The sequence below is a fragment of the Convolutriloba macropyga genome, chromosome 4 (genome assembly GCF_964194025.1).
Source record: "Convolutriloba macropyga chromosome 4, txConMacr16.3, whole genome shotgun sequence".
Taxonomy (NCBI): domain Eukaryota; kingdom Metazoa; phylum Xenacoelomorpha; order Acoela; family Convolutidae; genus Convolutriloba; species Convolutriloba macropyga.
Genome location: NC_134471.1, coordinates 41,346,523 through 41,373,089, shown reverse-complemented (window position 1 = coordinate 41,373,089; position 26,567 = coordinate 41,346,523). Strand labels below are relative to the sequence as shown.

The 26,567-nt window shown below is 37.2% G+C and overlaps 1 protein-coding gene across 1 annotated transcript in view; it reads left to right on the top strand.

The window, feature by feature from the left end:
- LOC142338435 (glutamate receptor 2-like) overlaps nt 1–26,567 on the top strand; it is a 91,507-nt gene that overhangs the window by 26,093 nt on the left and 38,847 nt on the right. The window contains exons 8-13 of the mRNA XM_075388195.1: nt 2,339–2,548; nt 12,493–12,717; nt 15,665–15,868; nt 16,561–16,713; nt 18,416–18,548; nt 18,813–18,918. Coding sequence (XP_075244310.1) covers nt 2,339–2,548; nt 12,493–12,717; nt 15,665–15,868; nt 16,561–16,713; nt 18,416–18,548; nt 18,813–18,918 — 1,031 coding nt within the window. The remainder of the gene's footprint in view (nt 1–2,338; nt 2,549–12,492; nt 12,718–15,664; nt 15,869–16,560; nt 16,714–18,415; nt 18,549–18,812; nt 18,919–26,567) is intronic.

Sequence of the window (26,567 nt, the reverse complement as noted above, 5' to 3'; positions counted from 1 at the left end):
ACTGAAGTTGTGAAACCAGTCCAGAAAACAATAGTCTGTACCAAACAAACTTTTTAGATCATTAGAGCGTTGATTCATGTTTTCGCAATGATCATCTCACAACATTCTAGCTTTATCTGCTCAGCACTATGGGACCCCAGGCTGAGGTGCCACCCGGAAGTAACCTCTGGTCAGACCATCCCAGACGAAAGTATCCTCTGATCAGACTGAAGTGCGCTGGAAACACCGTGTGCGCTCGAAGAGCGCTCGAAACTGTCTCTGATCAGACCTTGCCAGACGGAAATGACCTCTGATCAGACCAAAATCAGACCGTTTTCCAGACGATTGTGCGATCATGGCCCAGATCAAACCCAGACTCAAATCACTTCTGATCAGACTATTGTGCACTCAAAAGTCACTCCTGATCAGACTATTGTGCACTCAAAAGTCACTCCTGATCAGACTATTGTGCACTCAAAAGTCACTCCTGATCAGACTATTGTGCACTCAAAAGTCACTCCTGATCAGACTATTGTGCACTCAAAAGTCACTCCTGATCAGACTATTGTGCACTCAAAAGTCACTCCTGATCAGACTATTGTGCACTCAAAAGTCACTCCTGATCAGACTATTGTGCACTCAAAAGTCACTCCTGATCAGACTATTGTGCACTCAAAAGTCACTCCTGATCAGACTATTGTGCACTCAAAAGTCACTCCTGATCAGACTATTGTGCACTCAAAAGTCACTCCTGATCAGACTATTGTGCACTCAAAAGTCACTCCTGATCAGACTATTGTGCACTCAAAAGTCACTCCTGATCAGACTATTGTGCACTCAAAAGTCACTCCTGATCAGACTATTGTGCACTCAAAAGTCACTCCTGATCAGACTATTGTGCACTCAAAAGTCACTCCTGATCAGACTATTGTGCACTCAAAAGTCACTCCTGATCAGACTATTGTGCACTCAAAAGTCACTCCTGATCAGACTATTGTGCACTCAAAAGTCACTCCTGATCAGACTATTGTGCACTCAAAAGTCACTACTGATCAGACTATTGTGCACTCAAAAGTCACTCCTGATCAGACTATTGTGCACTCAAAAGTCACTCCTGATCAGACTATTGTGCACTCAAAAGTCACTCCTGATCAGACTATTGTGCACTCAAAAGTCACTCCTGATCAGACTATTGTGCACTCAAAAGTCACTCCTGATCAGACTATTGTGCACTCAAAAGTCACTCCTGATCAGACTATTGTGCACTCAAAAGTCACTCCTGATCAGACTATTGTGCACTCAAAAGTCACTCCTGATCAGACTATTGTGCACTCAAAAGTCACTCCTGATCAGACTATTGTGCACTCAAAAGTCACTCCTGATCAGACTATTGTGCACTCAAAAGTCACTCCTGATCAGACTATTGTGCACTCAAAAGTCACTCCTGATCAGACTATTGTGCACTCAAAAGTCACTCCTGATCAGACTATTGTGCGCTCGAAATCAGCTCGGATCAGACTCAATTGCGCTCAAAATAGTCTGATCAATTAATGGTTTTCACTATGAACGAATTTCTTTAATATTGTTGTAATATTTTTTTTTCATAAAAAATTGATGTTTGCCTTATTAAATTCATCTAAGAAAAAGACCATTCTAAAAGTATTTGCTAAAGAAAATAAAACCCAACTGCGGAGATAATATTTATGTAGTATCCCATTAGTGCATGTTTCGAGCTCAATGGATGAATTTTAGACAGCTTTCCATATAAAACGTCGTGTTCTACAGGTAATCAAAATTTATTTTAAGGGGACCAACATTTTCTATCAGCTGGACCCCTTTGGTTCTGGATCAAAGCCATCAGACTCTAGATGTTTCTGAGGATCCGAATGCTGCTTTTTGTTGCCTCTTGGTAGAGCCAACATCTCTCGGTATAAATTACCAAAAAATCAAAAGAAAAATTTTTTGCTAGAAATGCTCTCGGATCAGACCCAATTGCGCTTAAAATCTTCTCTGATCAGACTAATGTGCGCATGAATCCGCCTCTGAGCAGACCATTCCCATCTGGAAGTGACCTATGATTATACCATCCCCAGACCGAAGTTACCTCTGATCATACTATTGTGCGCTCGAACCAAATCCCAGACCCTGTAATTTTGGTCTGGGAACATACCGTGTTCGTTGGAATTGGTGTGATCAGAGATCACTTCCGGTTGGCACCTCGGCCTGGGACAGTACAGATCATATATTGGAGAACTAACTCATCACTATATCATTATTCTCAACCAAAAAATTGACCAAAACGACTTCCTGTTATCACAGACGGTGAATCAAGTTTAAAAATGCTTTTTCACTTTTTTAGCTGGATGTGGCAATAGCCCTGGACGCCACAAAGGTCCTCCGGGAGCTGCAGAGGATCTCAAGCAATGGACGGGTGAATTGGGAGCCCTCCAGTTCCCAGACAATCAGAGGATCGGATGAGGAGGGGAAGAAGGGTGCAGACAGGAAGCAGTGCATGGGATTGGAAGTGCCAGAGACCAGGGGAAATGTCCTCAATCAGTACTTCCAAAAGGTACATAGACCAAAATGTAACTAATTCTTGCCTTTACGTTTTTGCTTTAAATTAAAATTTTCTGTTGAAACTCGGATTTTTTCTTTCCAAATTGGATCACTTTGTTCAAACTTGATTATTATCGCAAGTTTAATCAAAATCGTGAATTGTTGGAGCCTCAATTATGTATGATCCAACTTTTGAGACTACAGAGGAAGTCCTCTGAGTTTGAAACTTTCCGATCCAGCTGGCAGAATCTGAACAATTTCGCAATTGCGAAACATTAGCCAGTCGCCGCTACCAATGACATTAAAGTGCCGAAAATGCTGACATGGCACAGGTGCTCACTAACTGCTGTTGCCTCATCCATTGAGAAGGAAGTTGAATAAATTGCTTCACATTTAACCAAAAACACGGGAACAGAAAAAGTGACGGAAAAAATTTAAATTAAAAAGGTCATTAAAACGCAATTTATGGAAAATTGGACACTCCAGGTAGAACTATGATAGTTATTAACCAAGCACATTACACGCGTCTACCAGTACCTAAATTTGGAAACAATTTACTCAATTTTATTACTGGCTTTCTCTTTTACTTTCTTATATATCATAAAAGTGACCTACAAATGTAATGAAATTTAATTTTTCCAAGTTGCATTACAATTCCCACAAGGAATGACAGAGATATGAGTACTACTTAATACACTTAATAAAATTCAAAAAATTTTCTACTTTTTTTCCAGATAAAATATGTTGGGTTATGACTTTCACGAGCGGAATAAAAGCGTTTTTAAATACGTTAAAAAAATTAATCTCCCACAATTGAGAACAAGAAAATGATTTTTTACAGTAAAACTTGGAGATTTACTGGGAGATCTGATTAACTGATCAAGATGATGATTTGGATTTGCGGGATGATTTGATTTGATTTTGATTTTTAATGTGTTCAATTAGCAGTGAACTGCTAATTGCGATTTCTCAGGTGGTAGCTTACGCCACTTTTTAAACCGCGCTTTCATTTTGGTTTGCATTTGGTTTTGGTAATTTCGTTGGTTTCTGGTGGTTTATGTGGAGTGCTTGTCGGGAGATGGAGGCAGTGAGATTGGTATGGTTGGGATACTTGGTTGTGGAATTTCAGGGGTCTTTGTTGCGTATTCATGGGAAGATAAAGGGAGCCTTGGACTGGGAGAAAGAGGGAGTGGGAAGTTTGGGAGAGAGAGAGAGAGAGAGAACGAGTAGAGTTTTCAAAGAAGAAAGAAAGTACAAATGAAATAAAGAAAAAAAAGATGCACCCTCAGTGCACAACCGGCAGCCAGTCACCCCTTTCAGAGAACAAGAAACCGGCTTGTGCACTGAGAGTATAATGACTTGTCGTTCGTTTTGATGCTTACAGCGAACAGAAGACAGAAAAAAGTCGTTAGAGAAAGAGAAAGAGATGCACCCTCAGAACACCACTGGTAGCCAGTCCTCCTTTTCAGAGGAAAAGCAGCAGGCTTGTGCACTGAGAGTACGAGGGCTTGTGGTTTCTGCCTCTTATCGAGGAGAGTATTTTCGCCCTTGTGGGGATGAGTGTTTGTTCCCAAACGGGAACAGAGAGTGGGAACAGTATCAAGGCCTAAGCATGATTCCCACGATCATGTTGCCCTCCCTTACTGGTACCCTGGAGTTAGATCAGCTTCAAGAACTAGAATGATTCCCGTGATCAGTCGTCTCCCAAACTGATAATTCTGATGTGGTGTTCATCGGTTCTTTGGTTTTTCGGGTTATGAAAAGGCATGTCGGGTGATGAAAGGCATTTACAAAAAAATATTTAGCCCGGGCTTGGACTTTTGGACTTGGATGGTTTCAGTTAACGTCTCGAGTCGTACCCCAAGACGTCCGCATCCACCTTTTTTTACTTTGTTTTAGATTTTTGGGAGAGTTTGATAGCATCAGCTAACGTCTGGAGTCATACCCCAAGACGTGCGCATATTTTTAAAATCTTTTTCCTTTTCTTTCTTTGATTTAGATTTTTTGAATTTTTGCCACTATTTTTTATTGCTTCAGCTAACGTCTCAAGTCATACCCCAAGACGTCCGCATCCACATTTGTTTTAGAATTTTTCCCTAGTTTTTTGTTGTTGTTTTTTTTTTCTTTCCTTTTCCTTTCTGCCCTTTTTCTTTTCAATCTTTTTCTCTTCGAATGGCTTCAGCTAACGTCTTGAGTCATACCCCAAGTTTCCCACATCCATTTTTGTTTCAGAATTGTTCGTTCCTTCCCTCCTGAGTTTTCGTTTTCTCACTTTTTCATTTCAACCCTTTTCCTTTTATTCTTTTTCTTTATCAATGGGTTCAACTAACGTCTCGAGTCATACCCCAAGACGTCCGCATCCACCGATGTTTCTTTTTTTCCCTTTACAAAATTTTTTGCAAAGAAGTTTGATACATCATGATCTGGGTCCAAGTTAACCAATGTTTTTCTCCTATGTTTAAAATTTCTTTATTTTGTTTTGTAGCGCTTGCAAGGTATTCCGAGCTTAATTTTTGGATTGTTCTTTGCTTACTATTTTTAGGTTTCCTTTATGATTTAGTTCATCTATACTCGTCCACATTGGCAGGTTATAAGCAAGTATTATAGCGTCATTTTGTTCTCTTTGTTTCTTGTTGAGATCAGTTTTTGTTACATTTGCACAAGATGCATTTGCATACATATAGAGTGCGCTCTTATCATTGTTTTACATAGGTGCATACTAATATTAGATTTTATGTTTTCTGCTTGAAGATTTCTTAGCATTTTGATACTTTGTCTCATTTTTGTGACTTTTTTGTTGACATGATTTGTCCAGGTCAATTTATAATTGAGGTCAAGTCCGAGAAATTTTACTTCTTTGCCTACGTTAATGTCTTTTGACTCTAGTCTTAGCCTCATATTTGTGTTCAATAATTGTCAAGTAAAAAAGTGTATTTTTTCCCGCGTTGAGGAGTATTTTCCCTTTATCACAATAGTTTTTAATTTCGATTTGTAGATTTCGATTTGATTCCGATTTGTAGATGTTTAGTAGCTATATCTTGTTTTTAATGTGTGTAGTATATAGTGATATCATCTGCGAATTGCGAAATTGATGTTTCTTTACATTTCTTTTTGCTTACATAAATATTGAATAAGGTTGGGCTTATAATAATCCCTTGAGCGACCCCTGCTTCGGGTGTAATGCTTTTAGAAACGGCTTGGTTGTATTTTACTTTAATTTGTTTGTTACTTAGGAAGCTGTTTGTCCATTTTGTGATCCAACAACGTGTGTTAATCTGAAATTGCTTGTATAAGATACCTTCAGAGTCAAAAGATAAGTGCCATACAGAGTTAAATGCTTGCTCAACATCTAAGAAGGCAGCATTTGTGGAACCTTTCCATTTAAAGTTTGTTGTTGTTTCTTCTGTTAGTGTTAGAAGATTGTCTGTAGCGCATCTGCCAGATCTGTAGGCGCTTTGTTGATCTCCGAACAGATTTAGTTTTTCACGGTGATTTACCAAGTGTTCATTTACAGTGCTCTCGCATAGTTTTCCATGGCAGGATGTTAATGATGATGGTCTGTGTCATTTCAGCATTTTGTGGTCTTTTCCTACTTTTGGTATCATTGTTACAGTTCTAGTGTTCCATTGGGCTGGTACATGTCCTAATTGTATTGATGTTTGAATTGTTTGCGGCAAAGTTTCTATTGTTTCTAATGGTATTTGTTTTGTCATCTGACAGCTTATTCCGTCAGGTCCAAATGCGGTTTTTCTACGATTTCTTAAATACTTTTAAAAGTTGCAGATTTTAATTCTATGTGTTTTTCTTCTTCACTTAGATTGGTTGCTTTGAAGTTTGTTTCTCTTATTTTCAGTGAGACAATTTCCTCGTGGTGTTTTGCTTTATCTGTTTTTGATTCGTTTGTTTTCATTGTTGTTTTTAGTTTTTCGGCAAAGCATCTGCAGTATCTCCATTATTAATTGGTAATTTTTCGTTGCTTATCTGATTTTGCTTAGGTAATATTTTTGCAGCTTTCCAAAAATTATTCTAGCGTGGTTAGTTTGTCAATTAGTTTCTATTGTTGTCTCGTTGTGTTTTCTTTTCTTATTTTCTTTATTTCTTTTGTTGATTGAGTATATTGATTTTGCTGCATTTTATTTGGTGTTGGGTGGTGTTTCTTTCGTCGTTTCTTCTTAATTTGTTTCTTTTTTTATCTAACTTATGTTTTTCTCTTGTCAGTTTTTCGATTTGATGGTTTGCAGCTATGTGTTTTTTAAATGTGTTTATTATATATGCTCTCTTTGTATACAGCTCGAATGTTTTGTTTGATTTTGTCTATGTTTCTTTCTAAGTCTATTTTGTTTGTTTTGTTCCTTTTTGGATTACCCTATTTATGCAAGAATTGATTTTTATATTTGTCTTATTTAATTTTGTTATGTGATTGGATTGGTTTATCTATGTTTTAGGTGCTGACAGGTGGGTAATGATCACTAGGGCTTTCATTGAAGACATAAAATTTATCAAATCATCTTGTTAGTTTAGAGTTGGCTAGGTGCACATCTAGTGTTCCACCATCTTTGTGCGTAGCTTCCTAATTTTTTTGTATAATAAAGTTTTCCTCATCAAGCTATTGTTTAATTATTTTTCCTGTTCTGTTAGTGATTACGTCATTGACTACAATCATTGGGTGTTTTATATTGACATCCCCAGTAATTAAGTGGGCTTCGTTGTTTGTGTTTGGTAATTTTTGTTGAGTTCCGTTCGTATTATTAGTTGTGATGATACATAGATAATTGTTTTGTAGAGTTCAAGTGTTTTTATAGTGATACATTCTTGTCTTTATTTGCTTGCTGATTTTTATTTTTTCGTTTCTTTAAGTTCGTTATTAATCTTTTTTTGATGTAGATTGCAGACCCCAAACGGCTGTGTTTAGTGTTTCCTGCTAGGATGTAGCCTTCTAAGTTTGGGTGGTTTTTCTTTCCTATGTTGGTTTCGTTGAGGCGAGCTATTTCGGTTTGAGCTTTTTCGAGTTTCTAATATTTCTATTTTATTTTTAGTTTAGTTGCATGACTATTAGTGTTTTTTTGTAATTTTTGTTGTTATTCATTTGTTTCAGTGATTTGGGTATGGGGGATAAAAAGGCCTCAAAAATCGGCTGCATATATACCCATTATCATTGCGAAAAACCCCAAGATAAAAAAAAACTAATCTTAGCATCAAGATTTATAGCAAGCGTCGCAAGGATTGCCCATTACGGTTTGCTTCTGCAAAAATCCTAAAGATGAGTCCCAATGGATGCCATATATAAAATGCATTTGCGTTTTCAAGGAATTCATTTACTCTTCTGGTGGTATTGAAATCTTTCAATACGTGGTGGGATTTATTAATAAACCAACTCTAAAAATAAATATCTAGAATCATCCTTTTGAGCCAAGTATTGATTCACAGGACTATTCCCTGAAGACTCAATTATGTCAAAATGTTGACCTGATTCAATATGCTCGTCTGATCAATTGTCTGAATAATCAATATTTCCAACTAAGTTTAAGACTATAGTTTGAATGGAAATTCTAACACACCACTCTTACTTGAGTTGATGGCATATACTCTGTTTCGATCAAAACTGTTCTTACTGTTTCCACCTTCGATACGGGTTAGAATTTCGTGAAGATGTCCATCTATTTTGTCAGTAGAAACTTAGTGAATTGAAATTGTCCCACCTTCTGCCTTTTCCCGACTGAACTGAAATTTTGTCTTTTTGTGCTTGCTCCTATTGTGCATGACTGGGTTTTGGCAATGTCTGACACAGCTAAGGTTGTCCGGATGCCACAAATTCTCTAGATGTAGCTTCAAGTGCTGTGTCTCTTGAACTGCTGCCATGCCATGTTTTTTGCCATGGTTTTCTGCTACTGAGCAACTGGGGCTTGCTGATTTCTTCATCGGAAGCAGAGTACCAGGGCATAATAGCCGCAGTTCAAGAAGCACTCTAGTTGGAGCAACACTCCATCTGCGCTGAACTTGATGCAGTAGCTCTCCGTTGAACAAGTGTGCTGCGCTGCACTTGAGGCAGTAGCCCCCCGTTGATTTTCTATCGTCCAGGTCACCAGACCAGTCTGCTTCACTTCCCACTACTAAATCATAACTAGCCTCCTTTGTGTAAGTGAGTTTAAAAGTTTTGAGCCCTGAAAATGTATAAGAAGTTATTTTCCGCTTGGCCAGTGCTGATTGGTGGGTGCATTCTTGGTGCACGTGTCTGCACAGAATACTGACTGTGAACATATTGTCTGGCCTCCTCTGTTTCGCCAGATGAAAAAGTGATCCAACCAAGCTTCTCTAAATCTTCTGATCCACTTCCTCGTGTCCGTTTTGTGCTGTCGGACGTTTCAAGTGGGACTCTGCTGGAGTTCTTGAGAGTTTGCATTGAAACATTTGGGAACGCTCTAGCATTGTTTCTACGTAGCACTCTTGGTCGACTGTGACTTAGCCCTCTTTTTGTCTGTCTCTGAGGTTCAGAAATCAGTGTATTCTTTCTCTGTTTTCCAATTGAACGTTGTCTCGAGTGTTTTCCGTTTGTCGGCTTGACCACTGGGTCGCAATTTTGCTTTGTAGATCCAGGTATGACGTCCGGTATGAGGTTCATGTCTGTGGGTGGTCCCACTAGGTTCCATGTCTTGTTGTCTTGAAGTGCCTTGCCGTCGTCCTTCAATGCACGATGCCACTGGTCCCAATCTTCACCTTGCTTGGCTTCGTAGACTGTTTTAATTTCCACATAGTCACCCTCAGTCACAACATGATGGGTCCTGACTTCTCTAAAAATTGTTGAACTTTCCTTGCTCGTGTCCGTCGTCTGGGCTCTGCCCTGTACGCTTGCTCCAGTGCATTTTCAAAGAAGCCAACTGTCTCTGACTGTGAGAAGTCTTCTGTCTCAGTATCTTCTAGTGACTTTGAGTCTCAGAGAATCCCTCATGTTGCTGCAGATTTTTCATCTAGTGCCGCTTCCTCAACATCCGAAGCATCTTTTCCCAGTGTCTTTCTTTATTGTTCACGCGCTTTGCTTCTTGCCACACCTCTTTTATTGCAGTAGATGTGTCCTGTCTATCTTTGTTGCCTTGATTCTAATAATCACCATAAGGGTGTCCGAACCCCAGTAGTTTTGCCTCTCATATAGTACGTCAGCCGTCTCTGTATTCTCAGAGGTTGAGCCCTTTTCAGATTACTTGACCACATCGCGAACTGCCATCACCTTGCATGAGTTGGGTTTGATCAGGAGATATCAATTTTAAACCTTTGTGTAACCCAAAAACTTTCCTTCTAACGCCTTGGGTTCAAGTTTGCTGACATCTCTGTCTCTCTTCCTCATAATTTCTGCGCAACCATAAATGTCTTATTGTTGAAAATTTATGCGTTATACATCGCATAAGCTCTTAGGCATTTGTTTTCTCCTCGTCTCTCAGCCAAGTTTCTGATCCTTGCAGCGTGGCGAATTAGTACTATAATTTTTGTGATTTTGGCCAATGCTCACACATTGCATACATATTTGAGTTCCCCACTGTCTGTGGTGCATTCCTTACTACATCCGCTTCATTCAAACGGTCCTATCATCTGTGCTACTTCTTTGCACGGTCAATATTCATGTGTCGGAACTCATCTTGAACTCTGTAATAATTTACTTTCTTCCATTACCTTTATCCCAGTTTCCCTCTGAAGTTTCCTGCAGTTGTTTTTATTCTTAAAACTGGAGCGCTTTCCCCAGTCCGTGCATCTTGAGACAGATAGGAGGATTGAAGAAGTGTTAGGCACTAACGAAAAATTCCTCAGTGCGCATTGGAGTTCCCCACTGTTTGAGGTTATGCAGATCCTCACACAGCCTCTGCCCACCATTGTGAAAGCCTCTCAGTTGGAAGCCCTTGACCACTGATTGCATGGGCACAAAGTCCAGGTACGCATCTATTTATTTCACTATGTGGTTCGTGCAACCACTGTTCATTAGCATGACTGCTACCTTCCACTGGGTAAGAGCCGCCCAAAATTTCTCATCTGGTGTAGCCAATGCCGGACCCATCGGTACTCATGTTTACCTCATAATTCTTTTTCTCTTGCATGCCCTGTTTAGTTGACCCTTCTCACTGCACTGTATTTATTGCGCCGTCTCCTTCCTCCTGCAGTCCTTGGCAAAGTATCTAGGAATCCCACAATCAAAACAGTTTCCATTCTTGGAGCCCTTTGTGACGTCACGTTTCACTGCTAGTGCAACTGTACCAATTTGTCCTTTGTGCCTCTGTGCTGTGCTCTCATGGAAGTTACCAGGCTGAAGCTCTCCTGCATAACAAAAGTTTCATACCTCCTTGACAGACCATTGAGGGCCAAGGCGTTGAAAAGGGTTCTCTGACTGCATCACCTGGTTTTTTAGCCTTGTGAGCAAGTACTGTCCTCTGATGAAGAAGTTGACCAAACCTATAGAATCATTGAGTTGCAATCGAGCCAACTGCGTCACTAAAGTCACCACTTTCGGCGTCTCCAAACCATGAAAGTTTTCCTGAAAAACCTTCCAAGCCATTGCTTCATCTCTGATGCCGTCATCTCCCAAACACTCATCTCTCATCAGCATGAGTATCGTTAATTCTGGAGTCAGTGCGAGGTGGAATCAATCAAATTGTTGTTTCGCTTATCCGTGATGTCAGCAACTTCTTTCTCAAATGCATCTCTCAGCACCTTCGGATTCTTCTTGTCATCGTTGCTTGCCCCATGGCTCGCGATGCAGGCACATTGGGTTTTTCCTCTGTCCACAGTAGTGCCATGTAGAGCCCCTTCCTCTTCATGATCACAAGAAATCTTGTGCCCCAGATTGCAATCTCCTGTGACTTTCCTGTGTAGGTCGGCAGCTTCACTGCCTGTTGATCCATTGTAGAATGAGCTGGCAAAACAGTTGTGAAAAGAAAAGATACTAAGTGGAAAATACTTCAGACTTTCATCAACAAGTTAATTTTGTTATATTAATGACTTAGAAAACTGCTGCGCCCGTAACCTTTTGAGTTATGATCTTTTGCAAGCGGAATAAAAGCATTCTTTGCGAAGTGACATAATTAGTTTCAAAAAAGGGTTGGAAAAACAAGATGATATCTTACAGTTGAACTTAAAGACTTGCTGGAGAGATTAGATTCGGATATCCAGATGTTTTTTTTGGTTTTGGTGGATGAAATAGGATTAAAATATTGGCTGTATATTTACCCATTATCAGTGCAAAAAATATAACAAACTAATCAGTGCACCATGATTTATAGGGGGTCGCAAGAATCACATAATATGGTTTGCATCTGCAAAATTCCTAGAAATTTGTCGCACAGGATACATTATATAGAATGCATTTGCACTTTTCGAAGAATCCATTTGTAATTCCGATGGTATCATAATCATTCAATAGGTGGTGGGAACATTTAAGATCAAAAAATCTAACTCTAATAATAACTATCTGGAATCATCAGTTTGAACCAAGTATTGATTGACAGCACCATTTCTTGAAGATTCATTTTTATTCAAATTTGTGATTTGAATGATATTGCTCTTGTCAAATAAACTAGCAAGTTGAACTTTCGAACATTTCTAACTATGTTTAAGATAAAAGTTTGAATCGAAATTCTAGAAATATATGATGAAATAACCGGAGAAAAATGGGAGATTGAAATGATTTCCGAGAAACGATGCACCGGGTAGTTAGCGGATGCTGGTGTTTTTAAAATTAAATCTATAAAATGTTTGGTTTACAGTTTTGTTTAACAGTTGGTTTAACATTTACATTTTCAGAATCAACTTTAAACACAAAATTAGTTTGGTCCATAAACTTCTGGACTAAGCTCTTAACCCTTGTACTTGTCTATCTATTGGAAAGGGTGCAATTAAATGAAGCATTGCGCTATTTACTTTTCTATAATATTTTTCCTTGGCGGCGGATTTGTATTGGTAACTTGTTGTACATTTCAGTTGAGAGTGCGGAATGGCATCTCTGGCAACATCCAGTTCACTTCTTGGGGAGAGAGGAAGAACTACAAGATAGACATCGTGTCCATAAAGAGGTTGGCTGTCAAGACTGTGATTGGACACTGGAATGACACCTATGGGCTGTATGTGTTCCCAGAAGGCAAAGAGACAGATGTGGAACAGAGTGACGTATTCAAAGAGAAGCCAGTTGATGTCGTCACTATACAGGTACATGTTAAACACCCGCAACAACCCCCCAAAAACTTAAAATCTTATAGGAAAATTCCAAGAAATCTTACAGTGGAATGCACTATCCTTCCAATTTCCTTGCAAGAATCTTGCGATGTTTAAATCCATATGGCAAAATCGAACGTCAAGGGTGGAAAAATTTCGATATTTGTTAAATTTTTGTACTAGCATAACGTTGGTACATCGTGATTTAAGAAAAACAGGCCGACAATCTATTATTATAAGAGTAGACCTGTTTTATTGTCACATCTGCAGATGCTGTTTCTGTGTCACATTCGGAGTTGCCCGTGAGATACTCCTCGTTTGAGTTTTGTCGAGTTGACTAAACCCTGACGCAAACAATTGCGTCTCCAAAAGAAAATTGACTTCACGATCCTCTCACTCACAATCGGATCCTTGTTTCAAGGGATCACGAGATCGATGTTTACGAACCTTACCTAGTGTAAAAGAGATGCCACTGATCGTATATTGTTTCTTTTATTTTTCTTTTTTTTCTTTCCCTACACCAAAGAGTTCAGATAGATTTATTTCACTGATGTAAGATAAAAGGTGAAATTAGCGCAACACAACAAAAGGTAGACATTACCTTCAAGTGAAAATTCACATCAAAAATTGCTAATGGAAATTCTGCTCATTCTTTGTATTATTTCTTAATAGTTATGATTTCTGAAACTTAAGCTTTTCTAAACAGAATGGGAAAATATTTCGAAAAAAACCATGCTAGGTATTAAGTTTTTAAGGAATAAATGCCACCGCAAAATATGTTGAGGTAGATTTATGAAGGTTCCAAACTTCTTCAGGGATCTTCAACAGGAAAACGGCCTTATTACTCAAATGAACGCATGACTAGAGCATAAAAGTGGGGTCGAAAGATTTAAGCCCGACAACTGAAAATTCTTTCGGAGCTTTTAAGAGGTTGTTTACCTACTTTCACCTCTGATAATAATATGAATGGTAGCTTTTTTACAATCAATTGTAGATAGATTACTTTTTGATTCGTTTGGTTTATGGCTTCAGATATATATATATATATATATATATATATATATATATATATATATATATATATATAAATATATATATATATATATATATATATATATATATATATATAAATATATATATTTCCCTGAAGTGTCTTTCCTTATCCCAGATGTGGAGCTTGCCCGTCACCTTGTCAGTTCACACGCGGACACCCTTCCCCTGAAGAACGAAGTGTAGAGAAACAGCAGACAAATAGAAGTAAACTAGAATAAAAATAGTTTCCAATTACATCCCCCAACCCCCATTAGCGGCTTACAGTCGGGAATGCAATGGAAACGGTCGGGAATGTAACGCAAACTGTCGGGAATGTAATGGATACGGTCGGGATTGTTATTGAATTGGTTTCAATCAAACATACCCGGCAGATTGCCGGAAAATAGCCGCCGTTGATTCCTATAAGCATGATTGGGATTGAAAGAATAGAAGATATTGAAAAAAAAAAGATTTTTGTACGAAAACATTTTTTAAGTCCGATTTATTTTGATGGCATTTCGTAGTTGAACATAACGTACTTCTGATTCTTAGAGAGAGGCTACAGGGGCTACTATCAATACCCAATAAGCATTAGAGATGGTAACTAAGACTTATAGGAACGACGTTCAAATTGCGGGCATCTAAAATTGGGCTTAATGGGTTTATCCCGTTTCCACTTCTGACTTCAATTTTTTATACTGACTCTGTTCATTCTTAATTGCTTTGCTGAGCAACTGATGTTCAAAATCACTTTTAGCAGAATGAGAGAAGAGAGAAACTAGCCTAGAGAAGTCAAAAATATATCACGCAAAATGTTGAAAAAGCGGCAAAATGAGGTAAAGCGAAACATTTTTTTTGTTCGACGAAGTAAAAAAAATATAGCAGGACAAGTCCTGACATACAGTTCAAAGAATTTTCATTGACTAAACAGAAAACTAGACCTAGAACGGACTATGAAAGGATTGGGAAAACCATTTAGAAAAAAATCCGATCCAAAAAATCGAAAAACAGTAAAAATCAAAGTGAAATTGCCGCATGTGAACAAAAAACCCCTAGCGAGAAAGCGAATTTTTGTTCAAAAACCGTTTTCTCACTCTACTTTAAATTTTAAGCGAAAAATTTCACGCCGCAAAACCACTCGCTTTTTCGCTCCACTTCCTGTTTCGGCGTGACCAAAATCACTACTCCAATTTGACTTCAGAAATCATGAAAATGTGTGAACAGATCTTAAAAAAAAAAAAAAAGACAGCGCCCCAATACAATTCAAATTCTTTGAATTGTAAAAAAATAGGAGTGCTATAATAGCCGGCTGAGAAGATGAAAGCGGCTATTAATAAACAGATGTTGTTTCTTATATTTATTGGTATTCGTTTTTGTTACATGTCCTGGTTGCATTGTAAATTCAGAAATTTTACATTCTCATTTTTTTTCTGAGCTCTTTTTTCAGTCCTCAAATTCAGAGAATCTAATGTTATACTGAATTTTTTCCATGATCATGGTAAATTTTGACATGATCGGAGTACCGGGCAGTCCAAAGTTCAGATTAAAAGATCATGATTCAGCGCTGAAAAAATAATTAGGTATAGTCTGGGAATCTCTACTAGTTACCAAAGGGGAGGCGATTGTTCAAAAGATCCAATGAATAAGAAAGCTTTGCTTTACAAATATAGTGCAAAATGGAGTGGGCCTTACAAATATAGGTAATATAGGCCTTTCACTGAAAATGATATCGATGGTCAATGAAATGGGCCAATTCATTGAATGATCCTTTATCTGATGTTTAAATAAACTAGCTTACATTTTATCGACCACTGTGGTGCATTAATTGTGTACATCGATCACGTGTACATCAATTTAAAATTTACTTAAAATTATTTAAAACTTATAAATATAGAGTAACAATGTTCAGAGCGCGCCATTCACAGTTCTGAAAGAGGGTCGCTCAGCCTCAGAGGGGATAGATGCATTCGAGGGTTTCTGCGTGGATCTGTTGAAGGAGATAGCAGCCTTGACTAACATGAGTTACAAGATCCACCTGGTCAGGGATGGCAAGTGGGGGGCACCCATGTCCAACGGCAGCTGGAACGGCATGATTGGAGAACTCATCGATGGTGTGAGTAGATAAATAAGTTCACCCCACGCTTAGATCCCAGACCAAATTGACTTCTGCGCGATGGGCCATTCGGTCTGGGAAGGCCTGATGACAATGTTTTCCGTCTGGGAACTCAGCCAGTGCGGAATTTGCGAAGCACCAGCATTTTTATTCAAGCTTGTTATTTCAGGTGTTAATAAAGATAGATGATAAATACTGATTGAAAAAAAATAAATTTAAATCAACAACTGGGTTTTAAGATAATTGCAAGTGATGGAGACGACAAAATAATTATAATTCAAAAAGGACATAACTTGAGCTTGTTCCAATAAGTGAGCTGTAAAAATGTTCGTTAAAAAGTTTTTAAGAAAAAAGTTGTCAAAAAACCTGTTATATAAAAACACCAATTAATTTATAAAAATACAAAAAAGACTTTGTTTTCCCGGCAAGAACCATTCCATTAGGAAATCGTAACGATAGCCACAATTTTCGAGTCTCCCATTATTGCCCCGTCCATATATGTGGACATTAATATTAAAGTGGGGGTTTATTTCCGTGGGGTTTTTTTTTCGTGGGGTTTATTCGCGTGGGGGTTCATTTCCTATCTAAAATGATGTGGAGTTTTACATTGCCTCCTATTATGCTATATTTACTATAATGGGTTTTTAAATGCTCCTTTTTGTTGAAGATTTGTTGTTTTGTATTGGTTATAGACAGCAGACATAGCCCTGGCTCCGTTGACGATAACGAGTGAGAGACAGAGAGTGGTGGACTTCACTAAGCCATATATGGATGTGGGAGTCAGTATCATGATGAAGAGGAGCTCACAGTCCACTAGCAGCTTCTCTTTCTTAAGACCACTACAGGTACCACCATCAACTTATAGTTACGCCGCAAAAAAGTGCCAAATTGGATCTATTCCCTGCCCCCCAAACTTTTACGTCCCCCGGGCGCACGAGCTATATTTTTCCATAGTAACATGCTATATAACAGCACATAATTTGAAAGTGGGGTGGTCATGAAAACATGGTCTTGGATTTCTATTTTTAACATATTGTGTTTTTGTACCTGATCAAATTCGATTACTGTCAGAATTTATATCGGCGATGACTTGCAGCCACGAGTCGACGAAATATTTTTTAGTGGAGGGGCGTTCTTTTAATTGGTATTTTTTTTAATATGCCGCAAAACATACACTCAAAACAACCGTCTCAATTAGCTTAAAATTGATTACTTGAATTTCTTTGATAATTAATTATAATCCAATTGGGAGACAAAATTTTTTCTGGAGCCGTATGATCGATAAGTACTGACTTGAAAATAATAATAATAATAATAATAATAATAATAATAATAATAATAATAATAATAATAATAATAATAATAATAAAATAATAATAATAATAATAATAATAATAATAATAATAATAATAATAATAATAATAATAATAATAATAATATCAATAATAATAATAATAATAATAATGATAATATTAATAATAATATTAATAATAATAATAATAATAATAATAATAATAATAATGATAATAATAATAATATTAATAAAAATAATAATAATAATAATAGTAATAATAACAATAATAATAAGAATAATAATAATAATAAGAATAATAATAATAATAATAATAATAATAATAATAATAATAATAACAATAAAAATAATAATAATAATAATAATAATAATAATAATAATAATAATAATAATAATAATAATAATAATAATAATAATAATAATAATAATAATAATAATAATAATAATAAATTTCAGTAAACTTGGTTTCACCAAGCTTAGTAAGTCCCTAACGGGGCTTGAATTTTTTTTCACCCAAACATTGTCCATCCATATGGGTACGATTTGTAGTCAAAATTCTTGTTAGCTAAATCAAATAGATATTCTTGGTAGAGAATATCTATTTGTAACTCAAATCTATATTTGTAACTCGGTAGAAAAAATTAGATCGGCCACTCTGGCGATTACATTCGTTTGAGTATAAAAATATTTTCTCGTTTGATCGTGTTTTGGGATGTCCATTCCTTGTTCGCCACAATTTCTCTGCCTCAAGTGGAAACTTTCTTGTCAAAATTCTGTTTAAATTTAAGAGATGCAAAAAAAAAAAACAAATTGATATGTGATTGGAAGTAAATTTACTGATCGAAGACAATCCTTGTATTCTTTATCAGTAAAATGACTGTTTGATGGTATCAATTTCAAACCTTTTCTCTGAAACCTTTCCATTTGCCTGACGATAGTTTTACTGTTATACCAAACATTTGATTCATAAAACAAGATCGATATTATGTAAGTTTTGACTAGGTTGCATTTGACTGACAATTTTGTTTCATCTGGAATTCTTCTCTTTAGATAAGCAAGCTTCTGATTTCCTTTTAGCAGAACAAAACTTAAGTGATTTACCTGCCCGTCACAAGTAACTTCAACCGAAAGTTTTACAGTGGTCAGCTGGTGGTCTTTACATACCAAATAGTGGTCGACCATGGTCTAATTACAATTTCATCCAGTTTAAACTAATCTCAGCATGTGTGTGTTAGACAGAGATCTGGATGTGTATAATCTTCTCGTACCTGTCAGTGAGTGTGGTGCTGTTCATTGTATCCAGGATCAGTCTGGTTGCATGGATGGGTCCAGAACAACAGCAGCAGCAGTTACAGAAACAAACGGCAGGCTAGAACTACAGCAATCGTTTTGCTGATCCTGAGACATTATTGGATAATTTTTTCATGAAAAAGTTTTGAAATGACAAATTACTTGGTATAAATCATGGTTTTTATTTCGATATCAGAAATTTTCCAGAATTCTATACAGCCAAAACCCTATATAAATCTCGAGCGGTTTTTTTCAGAAAAAGGCACAATTGAACAATTTAATGATGAAAAGCTTAATTGTATTTGTCATTAATGAAAAATTTTTGTATACTTATTTGTTCAGGTGCAGATGGGTCTGTAGGAGGGGAGGAGTACCAATTCACCCTCAGCAACTGTTTCTTCCTCATGCTAGGTGCTGTTCTACAGAGAGGAGAAGACATATGCGACAAGTTATACTACTTAACACATTCTACACTCTCTCTAATTTTGTGTGCCAACTTTTCAACACGTCAAAGCAAAGCCAACTAAAATTATTATAATATAAGTTTAATTGCCCTGAAACTAAAAGCAGTGTCGATAAAATCCAGCTTGCGAAAAAGGGGTGTTTAGCTGGTATAGACTCTCGTGGTCACTGCACTGAGACAGGGGCGTTAAACCAAAGGGTGAAAAAAGTGCCAAGAATTTCTAATGTGAGAAGGAACTTTACCAGTAATGAAGGTGATGTGCTCTTCAGAGAGTAATAACCCTCAACCAGAGCTGCAATACCTAAAATTTTGACTCCAAAATGTAAAAAAAATTGAATCACGCTGTCACCCAAGCTACTATCAGAATCCGCAACACTTCCAGGCCAAAAGCAAAAAACTAGCAGATACTGAAGTCGCAGAAAAGTTAGATAAAATTAATTCTGTTAAATGTTTAGCTACTCCTAGAAAGATTTATTATAGTGAGAAATACTTCCCAAACCTATCACTGTTTTGCTTGTTGAAGCGTGCGGATTGGCCATTGTAAAGAATGGTTCTTGCTCTTTTCACCCTGATTCATTTAACTCCGCATATCTTAATCAAATATCAGTTCGCCCCTTATTTTTGTACCCTTCTATCATTTCATCACTTCACCCCGCCAATTAGCAGTCGATATTGAAAACATATCTTGCAATAATTAAGCGGAAATCTTAAAGCCATATTCGGTAGTGATAGTTTCATAGCAAATCCCGTGAGCCACTGGGCATGGCAATGGACCGCGAGGAATGGTTAAGTTATTTTCTTAAATAATTTAAAAGTCCTAATTAGTTTAAAATCAGGGTGAAGTGATAGAGGGGTTGAATGATAGAGGGGTTGAATGATAGAGGGGTTGAATGATAGAGGGTTCAATTGATAGGTGTTTAACTAAAAACTCTAGAACGTAAGTTGTGATCATAAGATGGAGCTTAGAATGGTAGCTCAATTCACCGCTTTTCAACAGTTGTGTCAATTGAGCACTTTTCACCAGTTGAGTCAATCGAGAGCACAGGATTGCAATCAATTAACAGATTGTGTGGTTGCAACCTACAAAGTCCCTAACTTTACTCTCACTAACACTCAAAGAGTTGCTCTTTATATTTTTCTGCCGAAAAATTATCTAATTTTCAAATAAGCTTCCGTGAACTTAGTGAAAAAACTTCAGAGCAATGCATCAATTTTGGTACTGAAATTTTGTTTACAGAGCAAACGTTACAGAAAGTGGTAAATCGTTAACACAGTTTTGCCTAAAATCTGAAGTAATAACATAATCTACCATCTACCAAGGTTGGCTAAAGGAATCTATTTGATCTTTTTTCCACAACTGGGGGAGGGCATAAAGTCCGGGAAGACCCAAAAGTGAAAGATTGTAGAATGGAGAGTCCAGAACCTGGGTAGGAACTTGGAAAAACTCAATGCATAGAGTTTTGTTGATATCACCATGGTTGCAAACATATCACCAACATAACATCAGCGTACGCTTTTCAGTTTCTTGTCTGATAGTTATATAAAAATCCATCCAAATTTCACTCACGGCATCTCATAAACTCGGATCAGAGATAATCCAATACGTAAATCTCTCTTACCACACCGAACTATGCGAAATTTTGATATCCCAAGAAATTTGTCATAGAATTATAAACAAATCGTTAAAACGATCTGTTGAAAACTGCCCATAAACCTCAATAATGGCACAATCACGCCCTCTGCAAAAAAAATCTTGGAAGTTCCATTTTCTCTGCCAAGAGAACAAGAAATCTCGGCTCAATATTTCGCGATGTAATTAAATGGAAAACTGAAGCTACTCGTGGTGAATGACTAACCCAACACTTAGGGTTTTGGGTGGGCAGAGAGATCCAATCTTGATTGTTCTCTTGCCAATAATGTCCTCCCAGATCCCCACTGGAATTTTCTCTCAGCAGGCTACATGACTAGATGTTGAAACAGGTCTGGAAAGTTTTCCGATTTTATCTGAACGAAGCATGGTGGTCTTTGAGGTTATGATAGAAGACTAAGCTCCAGTTGAAACGGAATTAAACCGAAAAACTAGGTTGCCTTAACAAAAAGGGGTTGAATCAAAGCTCTCATGTTGGGAGAAGAACCTAAGTCCAAATAAATATAAAATTTCAGCTAGACAACAAAACGTGTCCTGGAATTTAGCTGGACAATAAAACGTGTCCTGGACTTTAGCTGGACAATAAAACGTGTCCTGGAATTTAGCTGGACAATAAAACGTGTCCTGGAATTTAGCTGGACAATAAAACGTGTCCTGGAATTTAGCTGGGCAATAAAACGTATCCTGGAATTTAGCTGGACAATAAAACGTGTACTGGAATTTGGCTTGACAATAAAATGTTTCCTGGAATTACACTCGCAACCGTAGCAATGTCTTGTTTTTATTTTCCTTCAAAATTAAGGAGACGCAGCGCAACTAGTTAACCATTGTGTACTGTTGGAGAAGGCCACAAGCTTGAACCCAGGTGTTGGCGTAAATTTTCAGCTTGATTCATTTTCGTATATGAAAAGAAATTAGCTTGACTTTAACTGGGCCCTCGACCATGTAATTAAAGTCTTTTTATACCTGCCGCCTCATACATTATAGGTTTTTTCATAAGTCGAGGCTTCGAACAGGGTCACCATGAACCTGGTTGGTTCTAGGTAAGGAGTCTGTCGTAGACATCGTGTACAGCGTGGTCATGAGCGCACACAGGATCCAACCACTTCCAAATGGCTTGCAACGTTCTTTGAACTCTTTTGTGGCTCTATTTTCCTTAGTGTCCATGAAGTTAACGTAAAGCTTCAAAAGCACAGCGTGAAAATTGCAGCAGGGCAGCAGTTAAACGATGACATCAATGAAAAAAACACGGATGGAGACTAACATAGTGCCCCATAGAGTTGCCCCTCAAAGTTACTGTTTTATTAAAAAGTAAAATAAAAGAAATTAAAAAACTTTCAGACAATAGATCAAAACAAATCAAAACCAAAATAATTCTTCAGTTGCAAATTCTTTTTGTTTCCTTATAGCTAGTCAGTGTGAAGATTTGCATTCAAAGTACAGTTAAAACGGATAAAATGAGATTTGCACAGCTCATCATTGTTTTTTTCTAAAATAAACATGGAGATATTGGCATTCTGAGTCTTTTTGAGTGATCTTCTCTTTATGTGTTTCTCGAACTGCCTTTCCGTTGGTTTAAATTCTGTAGTCCCCCTCTCGTTGGGTGACATATGTTGCCAATGTTATTGCAACTTTCAAGATGATTTAAAAACCGCCAAAATTGCAACAAAAACTTGACTCTTTTGTCCAACAACGTGAAACTTAGACGTGCTCTTTTAACAAATGATTAGGTTAGAGATATGTTTTAAAACATAATTTTGGTGACCATCCGCCTTGATAATAAGGACATAAAACCTTCTGAATTAAATTTAATTTTTTTTGAAACAAAGAGGGGGCATGAGCACACCCCAAGACTAATATCCAAGACTACGACAGAGGAAGAGTTTCTTATTGCAGACGAGCCAACCAAAGACGAAGAGTTTTTTTTCAAGGGTTTTCAGACGTCACCCGACCAAGAAGAACTGACATTTTTTTGGTTACAGACGTCACCAAGAGATGATCGCCCGAGGTTCCAGACGTCACCTTAGAAGTCCTTTCCCCGGTTAGACGTATCCAAAAAAAACGTGATTTTTTTGCGACAAAAAATCTCAAACACACAAAAATTTTCCCCCAACGAGCTTTTGGTAGATAGTTTATGAAAGAAATAGCCGTGAGCAACTACAAGTCAGCAATTAACGAAAAAAAAAACACAAATTGCCCGAAAAAACGATATAGCGTTTTTTGCATCGGAAAAATTCAAAAACAATTTTCCCATTTTGTCGCAAAAAATCTACATGAAAGTAAAATTTTTATTTGAATAGAACACTTCAGTTGGACCTAAAATCAACTTTATTTTGGTTGAACACCTTATGTAAAATTTTTGCTCAAAATATGAGAAAGTCGCAAAAGTGCCTTTTTGAGCGTCAAAAATCAAAAAACGTTTTTCTAACGTTTTAGGGAAAACCTTTTAATAAATCCAAAAACCCATTGATTAGCCCCCTTGGGTTCGTTGGAAAAGAAGATTCAAAATCAATTTATCGGTTTTGCAATTTTGTAAGGAAGCAACTCAATTTTGACAAAATTTGCTTCCTTCCTTGACTACAAAAATAAAAAAAAACGTTTTTCTAACGCTTTTGGTAAAAGCTTTTAATAAATCCAAAAATCCCATTGATTAGCCCCACTGGGTTTGTTGGAAAATAAGCTTCAAAATCAGTTTATCGATTTCGCAATTTTGTAAAGAAGCAACTCAATTTTGACAAAAATTGCTTCTTTGAATCAAAAAATTCAAAAAAACGTTTTCCTAACGTTTTGAATAAAGCATTTAATAGTTCCACTGAAACCCATTGATAATCCCCCTGGTTTTGAAGGAAAACAAGCTTCAAAATGAGTTGATTGAATAAACAAACTTATAAAGAGGTAACTTGAAATTTGCAAATTTGCTTCTTTTGCTTAAAAAACAAAAAAAAACGTTTTTCTAATGTTTACTGGAAAATTTCAGTAGATAACAAGAAAGCGTTCGAAATAGCTCCTTCTGTTTGTTTGAAGACAATCTGAAATTTTATTTCATCCCCTTGCAAAACTGCGAAGAAGTAACAGAAAAGTGGCAAATTTGTTTCTCTGTTATATAAAAATCAAAAAACGTTTTTTCTAACGTTTTTTTTCTTATTAAAGAAAAAATCAATCAATTTTCAAAAAATGCTCTTTTATATACCTCCTCAGTTCATTACAAAACAAGCTGAAAAACTATATCACCATTCTGCAAAACCGAAAAGAACAGACAGAAAATTACTGTAAAGCTTCTGACAAAAAAAACCAACAAAGAGGTTTGTGTTTTCTTTGATCTTAATTGCATACTACTAGCCGCGAGCCTAGCTAATGGGGTAGTATGCTTTCCTAAGAAAACCCAACATTTACACTTATTTTGTTTTCATTTTGCATACTACTAGCCGCGCATCTAGTTAATTCAGTAGTATACACTGAAAATACTTTCTCAAGAGAAATAAAAAGAGAAGATAAGATCTATTTTCCTTTTTTCTCAAAAAGAAGTAAATCGAAAGCTCTCGAATAATTCCCCACTCAAATTTTTTCACGCATATAGTCCCTTTAAGTTGGAAAACTCAAACGTCTCGGTCTCAGAATTTGACCGCGGTCTCAGAAGTTGCCGAAAGAAGTCCCTTTTCCCCCTTTGGTCTCAGTAGTCACCAACTGAAGAGGAGTGTTTTTCCGTTGGGTCGCAGTAGTCACCAAAGTAAAGATGAGCAATTCATAGGTGGTAGATAATATCCAGAAACAAATACAAGCAGTTTAGTGGTAGCAGTTGTCCTTAACTTCATAAGAATCGCAAAACAGAATTTCTTGGAAAAGTGCTTCAAAGTAGACCCAGCTTTTAAGCAACCAGTTTTCTCTGCTTGTCTGTAGCTCACGTTGCCTGGTCGCACCGCATTTTAAATTCTAAAAAAATTAACTTATTTTGAAGAAGTGTCAATATAGATTTAGTTTGTTTGGTTTTAGGTTTTATTTGTTCCTAAAACTCCACACACACAAAAAAAGAAAACACTTCAGTAAATTTTTTTCTGGTACCTTGATTGTGATTAAAGGAGAACGAAAACTTACAGGAGGATCGTTGCGAAGTCATATCTGTAAAAAATGAAAGCAATTATTTGGTCCTGTTCAACAAATCAACGGTACACACGCGCGAACGCTTAGTTTTTCCTTTTTTTAGCTAGATTTAGTACCCAAAAAAACACCTTTAGGATTCCTGTTTTGTGAAAAATGGCGCCGTTATTTTTGAACGAAAAGAGCTAGGCTGATTAGCCTACATAAACTTAAGAGGTTTTTAATTTACCAAAAATCGTCGCTCAGTAAATTTTGAGCCATTTTTAACTTTACTTTACATACGACAGAACCATTACGAGTTGACTACAGCCGGTTCATCAAGATGACAAAAGAAAACAGCCAGAAGTTGCAATACGCATTGAACAAGTCAAAATGACTGAGCTCAACATGAAAAATCAGCTTGATCTCTTACAGACATCCGTTGAGCAGAGAAAAAGCTTCCGCACTCTTTCATTGTTGATCAACAAAATCAAGGAGAGCGTTGAAGAGCTGAAGACAAACCTTGACAGCATCATGATGGAAAATGTAAGCTCTAGTAGCATAAACTCAGTCATGAAACGTCAATCGAACTTGATCTCTCGTCTAGAAAAATTGGAACTAGAAGTCAACAGTCTCGACAATGATGGTCAATTGAGTCAATCATCAACTCGAGTGCGCGATGACATCAGCTGCGTCTCACAGTCCTCAAAAAGACAGCTCGAGTCGCATCGATTGACACCGGTTTCCCAAAACTCAGAGCAAAACAACATGACAGTAAAGAACCCTGCCAGCGATGTCTCCCCTCCAGTGCCCCCAAGACCGGCGAAACCATCGTTTTTCCTTCCGCAAGGAGAAAATAAAACCAACCTTCTCTCCAAATTCCTTCAGAGCAACAGACAATTTGCTCAGGATACAAGAGAATTGACTGAAGAATCAGTAAAAAATTTTACGACCGTTGAACACATAAATCAATCAATGTCGTTGTTAGCAGCCCCAACACCAGCATCAACCCTATTATCCAGAGCAAACATTCAAGACAGATTTGTCTTGAGTAATCCTCAATCCCCAGAACACAACGTTGTTCTCCGAGAGCAAGAGACCACTTTCAACCAGTTTGCTTCAATTCAACAACCCTCCATTCCAATGAATAAAACTGCAGTCTTATTTCCTGTTGAATCTATTGATAACCAGCCGGAATTATTTCACTCATCAATTGGAGAATTGAACCAGTTTTCTAGTTCAAAGCTGATCCCAATGCCCGAAATGCCAATGACTCAACCAGCAAATGCCACAGTTAGACCAAAAGAAAAGTCTTCTGTTCCCTTAAATAACAAAAGAGAAGATCAAAGCATACAACGTCTTGCATTAGATTTACAAAACTCACTTCAACATAACTGCTCAATTAACAAAACCAATACTTACCAAACATTAAGTTCATGCAATTTGAATGAGCAAATGCTACAGCACCCATTTCATTTAGAAAAAGGAACAAATAGAGTGACAAATGAGACCACGCCAAATCCATATTGTTACGAAGACAGTCGTCACAATCCCCTACATTTTGACAACAATCAAAGTGCAACTGCTCAAACTGTTTCAAACACTCAATTTTCAGCTGTTCCAATAAGTGAAAACCAGAACAACGGAAAATTGGCGTCAGCAATGTCGTTACCAACAGTAGCGCAAACAAACGTTTCCCAACAATTTCAGAACCCACTTTACCCAACTGGAGTTCATTTTAGCAATGGAAATCCAACGGAAGAACCAAACGATGGAATTGTTTTCCCCTCCAAAACAAGACTCAGCAACCAAGGTACCAACTTTGTTTGCTGTACATCATCTCAGCCACCTAATTGTTAGCTTACTCCGGAAAATCCCTTTACAAACTACCAAACAGTTCTTCCCCCCTTTA